Raw genomic sequence first — 5,125 nt, 5'->3', positions numbered from 1 at the left:
TTAAGACAAGGAAATGAGGTTCAAAAAGGTTATACAAGTGTCCCATTCACACAGCTGGTAAATGTCTTTGCCACTTTAGTACCTTTTCCTGAAAAATCAAATCCTTGGGTAAGGCTGGCCTAGAGCTTTCTAGGAGAAGCAATTATGAGGGCTGGAGAACAGAACAGCTCCTAGCAAAGGCAGAAGCAGTGCTCGTTTTAGCAAGAAATAGCTTAAAATTTGCTTCTCACTTATGTGCAGAAAGTCGTAGAAGTTAAAACAACAACAACAACCTGCATCTCTGTTAGAGATCCTTTTTCTTAATGAGGGCTTACCTATTATTCTAAACCGAGTACCAATTAAAGAGGGCAATGCATTGGGTAAAGTTGTAATGTCCTCAGTAGCACGGCCCTAAACTTAAACCTCCTGTTTCCAGATCCCAACTCTGCCTCTGGCGCATCCCTCTGCAGGATCAATGGTCTGGGTGGGAAACCAGACTCTCATCTCCCACTTCATTTTCCTGGGCCTCTTCACCCACTCGCCACTCCACATCTTCCTCTTTTCCATCACCATGATCATGTTTTTGATGGCTCTCTCTGGCAACGGGCTCATGATCCTCCTCATCAATGTCAGCTCCCACCTGCACACCCCCATGTACTTCTTCCTCAGCTGGCTGTCACTCATGGACCTCATGCTCATCTCCACCATTGTGCCACGGATGGCCGTTGACTTCCTCATGGGCCATGGCTCCATCTGCTTCACAGGCTGTGGGCTCCAGATCCTCTTCTTCGTCACCCTTCTAGGGGATGAGTGCTTCCTGCTGGCTTTCATGGCCTATGACCGCTATGTGGCCATCAGCAACCCCCTGAGATACTCAGTGGTCATGAGCCGCCGTGTATGCTGGCTCATGGTATCAGGCTCCTGGCTCTTTGGCCTGGTAGATGGGCTGATTCAGGCTGTCTTCACTCTAAGCTTTCCCTACTGTGGCTCCCAGGAGATTGACCACTTCTTCTGTGATGTCCCTGCTGTGCTCAAGCTGGCCTGTGCTGACACCTCTCTCTACGAGACCATGATCTATGTCTGCTGTATCCTCATGCTGCTCCTGCCCTTCTCTGTCATCTCTGCCTCCTACCTGAAGATCCTAGTGGCTGTGCTCCGTATGCGTTCTGCTGAAGGTCGTCAGAAGGCCTTTGCTACCTGCTCATCCCACATGGCAGTGGTCTCCCTCTTCTACGGGGCCGCCATGATCACCTACATGAGGCCCCAGACCTACCACTCCTCCAAACAGGACAAGGTGGTCTCTGTCTTCTATACCATGATCACCCCTATGCTCAACCCGCTCATCTACAGCTTGAGGAACAAGGAAGTGGCCAGGGCTCTCAAAAAACTCCTGTGGAGGTGTCTATGTAGTAGGGAGCAGGACTAGGTCAGCCTTGGTGCCAGGGGATGTGGGCCTTGGGACCTAGAACCTGAATTAGCCACCTGAAGTTTGATTGGAGTAGAAACAAATGAGCCCTGCTAAAAGTAAGTCATTCTCTAACTAGAGTTAATCAGATTAACACATCAATTCAATCCAGCAAGTCCATGCTGAGTGTTTACAATTTTGAAGGATGGCTGGACCAACAGCTTACAAAGAATAGAAGACACAGAGCCTGTATCCCACAGAGTTCGCAGGTGATAGCTTTCAGCTGTTTCCCTCTCCAGGAATTGCCCATGGCTAAGGAGAGGCACCTTGCCCAACGTCATGTTTCTCCATGGTGAGTTGCCTAAATCCTATTAATGGTCAAAGGAGAGTATAAAGACCTGGCCACCTTGCCTCAATTTGACTCTGAAGGGCCATCTCAGCTCCAGAGCTCCCTGTAGCATCATCTCAGGCATCAAAGGCAACTTCTCCCTGCATCCAGTTTCACTTCCTTAACTCCTTTCCCCTACCATAAGTTTCAATTCTGAGAGCACTCTCCAATAAACCTCCTCCATTGTAAAACCTGTCTCAGTCTGCTTCTGGGAAATCCAATCTGTGATACACGGAAACTCAGGAATGATGGTAAGCTAAAGTAGAGTTTAGCAAATATGGTTATCTACATGCACTCAAGGTACAATGTGGATACCTGTTCCATTGTTAGTGTCAGCGAGAGGTCACAAATGGCATCATAGATACATCTAAGACAAGTTTAATGCAGGGATTGCAAACTAAAGTGCCCATAGGTCCAGAGAGGAGGCCTCAGTGATGGGAGCCATGTGGTGGGGACAAGGGCAGATGGGACACGCTCCTCAAGTAAAGAAATTAGGCTTCTCTGCTCCCCACAGGATGGATGAGCTTTGAGTTGGGAAGGAGATTAAGTGATAGTTGGGTAGAGCTGAAGGAGCAACCATGGATGAGGCTGTTGGGCCCTGGGAACCCAGAGGGCAGCAGGAAGCACTGGACACGACAAAGGAGAGGAGAGGGAAGTGCCCACAGCAGGATGCCCGACAGAAGAAGGGCTTTTACATGTGCTCAATCTCTCCATGATGTCCTCTAAGATGACTCTCAGATCTCGACCTCCATCCTGACCCTGGGAACAGCCCTAGGAAACTCTTTCCAGGAGTTCCGTGCCCCAAGAGCTTTGAGTTCTAAGAATTTTCTGCTTCTTTGAGTTTTGCTGTGTCCTACATCTCAACTCTGACCAGACTTGGAAGTACTGAGAAGTGATGAGAGCTGAGAAGAAGGGCATTCTTGCGATCGAAGGAGTGTTCTTCTTGAGGACCGGTACATCCTCGCAGAAGTGAGGATGTGAATAGGTTCTTCAGAGGAGGAGACATATGGGAAGACTTAGGTGGGACCTAGCAGAAACCTTTCCACCACTCCTACCTTCCCTATATTTCCACTCAAGGAAGCCAATAACAAAATAACAAGATAAAACTTTGATAGAAGCATTCATTCTCAAGACTCGGTTTAAATCAAAAGACCTGAAGTGTGATGAAAATCTCAATGGCTTGTGTTTGAGAGAAGCAAAAGTTACGGATATAAACTTTATATGCAACTTATAGACATTACTTACATCTTCCTAGTTGCCTTTTAAAGTGCTTACTGGTGCTTCTAAGGCCACGACTAGGAGATACAGGAAGATGTAATATGCAGGTAAGTCTTGGCCACAGGAACCCTAAGTGTGCCTGGAGTCAGTTTCCAGCAGGCTTGGAGAAGGCTGTGATTCAGAGTAGCCAAGGCTACATGGAACATAGTTTCAGGTTCAGCCTGCACTTCAAAATCACGGAGATTTTGGCTTGAGCTCCTGTCCAAATGGGCAGGTCTATGTTTGCGTATCTCTCATTTCCCTTTGCTCATTCAATGTTGCATCTGGGATGATAAGGTCCTAGGTAATCAGAAAGCTTTACTCCCTTTAAACACATCACTAAAGTTGTCACATCCTGAGCAGAAGAGAAATCACTCTTGATTTATCCTGAGTGGTGCTTTTGCAAGAATATGACTATTAAGATTTGTGTTTCTCATGGAAAACTGTATTTAACTGTGAATATGTGTACATATTCATCAGCCCTTATACCAGAAGGGCTCCTCCTGTTGTGGCTTCTGTGACATAGTTTGACAGTTGGGCCAAGTCTCTTCCCTTTGCCTCTCTCGCTGTCCTGAATCTACCCAGGTCACAGCCCACCTCTGTAATGGACTGAGAGTTGGCAGCACGGGCTGAGCAGAAGGGCATTCAGGGAGGATTCCCAGGGAGTAGAGACATCTACTGTCAATGTTTGACCCTGGTAGACAGGGAAGGGTAGAAATGGCCATGGTGGGACTGGGGGAGTTGAGCGATGATTTTTTACAGATGAGGACATCTGAGTTCTGAATCAAGATGGTGCAGTACATTCATGCATCATAAACCTCTCTCCTCAAAACATTTAGCAATGACGGTAAAATATAAAAAGATAAAACAAAGAAGATGCAACTGGTTTCAAATACAAGATAAGAAAATCTGTGGAATAGAAACGGTAGAGAAATGCCAAACAGTGAGTAGGGCTGAAACCATGGGCTTGCTGAGGTCTGGGATTTGACATGCCTAGGGGGGCTAAAGTTCAGTCATGCAGAGTGAAGATCCCTACAAAAGTCCATGAAAGATGAGGAGCAGGAGCCAGGCTTTTGGACTGGAGCCAGAGGCTGGCGAAGGGCTCCATATCTGAACCTGAAAAGAAATTGAAAGACCTACTGCCAAGTGCCCCTGGGGCTCTGCTTCTGGTGAACTGCGTGCGTGGGGAGGCACATGGGGCCCAGTGACCAGCCACTTAGCTCTGCCACACTGTCAACATCAAGTGCACAGCAATAGCGAATTCTCACTTTAAAACTTCCTTCAAGAGGTGGTGCCCAGAAACCTGGAAAGAAGCAATCACAAACCACAGAGCAGAGCAGCAAGGTGGGGGCACATTTTTGCAGGGGGACATGCATGAGAGAGACAAAAAATGATAATAATAAAATAAGAAATTTAAATCTCCCCTTCAAAAGGAGCCTGAAAACAAACAAGAAACTAAAACATAAGTCCAATCAACACTATAGTTCCTTCAAGGGAGAATTAGTATTAGTATAGAAGAATTAGATGAATAATTTAAGAGAGGATCTTAAAGGTGTATGAAGAGGCAAGTGACTTCCACCAAAGTAGAATACAAAATAGTAAAGCAAAAATAGTCAGAAATGAACCAGGAATGGTGGCTGTGAGAAAGAACCAATGAAAAATATGTGGGATAAAAATGCTGCATCAAAAATTTAAGAGTGCCATAGCTGAGATAAACTCTAGAGCTAGGTGAAGAGAAAATTGCTTAACGGAAGGCTGGGACCAATCTGCACTCACTCAGAATTAAGCATAGAGACTCACAGATTATAAACAGATGAAGAATCAGTTCAGAAACCCAGAATATAGATTGAGAGGCTTCAAATTAGCCTAAGATGAGCTCTAGAAGAAGGCAATGGGGGAATGAATGCTGGAGAAGAGACATTTGAAGACGAATTTGCTGAGCATTGAAGACAGACCTGAGTTCTCAGGATGAAATGCTCTCTGAATTGTGAGTAAGATAATAAAGAGAAAGCCTCTCAGATATACTATAATGAGGCTGCAGACACTAAGGACAACGAAAGAATCATAAAAGCCAACAGAAAGATAAAGAAGGGTCA

General features: G+C 45.9%; 1 protein-coding gene across 1 annotated transcript; it reads left to right on the top strand.

The window, feature by feature from the left end:
• The first annotated feature begins 454 nt into the window (after positions 1 to 454).
• On the top strand, positions 455 to 1,405 carry LOC103542872 (olfactory receptor 2V1-like). Its single transcript, XM_008509800.2, has one exon. The coding sequence runs from the start codon at positions 455 to 457 to the stop codon at positions 1,403 to 1,405; it is 951 nt and encodes a 316-aa protein (XP_008508022.2).
• The last annotated feature ends 3,720 nt before the right edge of the window (positions 1,406 to 5,125 follow it).

The sequence above is a fragment of the Equus przewalskii genome, chromosome 10 (genome assembly GCF_037783145.1).
Source record: "Equus przewalskii isolate Varuska chromosome 10, EquPr2, whole genome shotgun sequence".
Taxonomy (NCBI): domain Eukaryota; kingdom Metazoa; phylum Chordata; class Mammalia; order Perissodactyla; family Equidae; genus Equus; species Equus przewalskii.
Note: the sequence above shows the minus strand (reverse complement) of the source record. Positions and strands in the feature narration are given on the sequence as shown.

Bases quoted from the DNA above. Each gene is read 5' to 3' on its own strand.
- LOC103542872 (XM_008509800.2), top strand. From the start codon at position 455: ATGGTCTGGGTGGGAAACCAGACTCTCATCTCCCACTTCATTTTCCTG.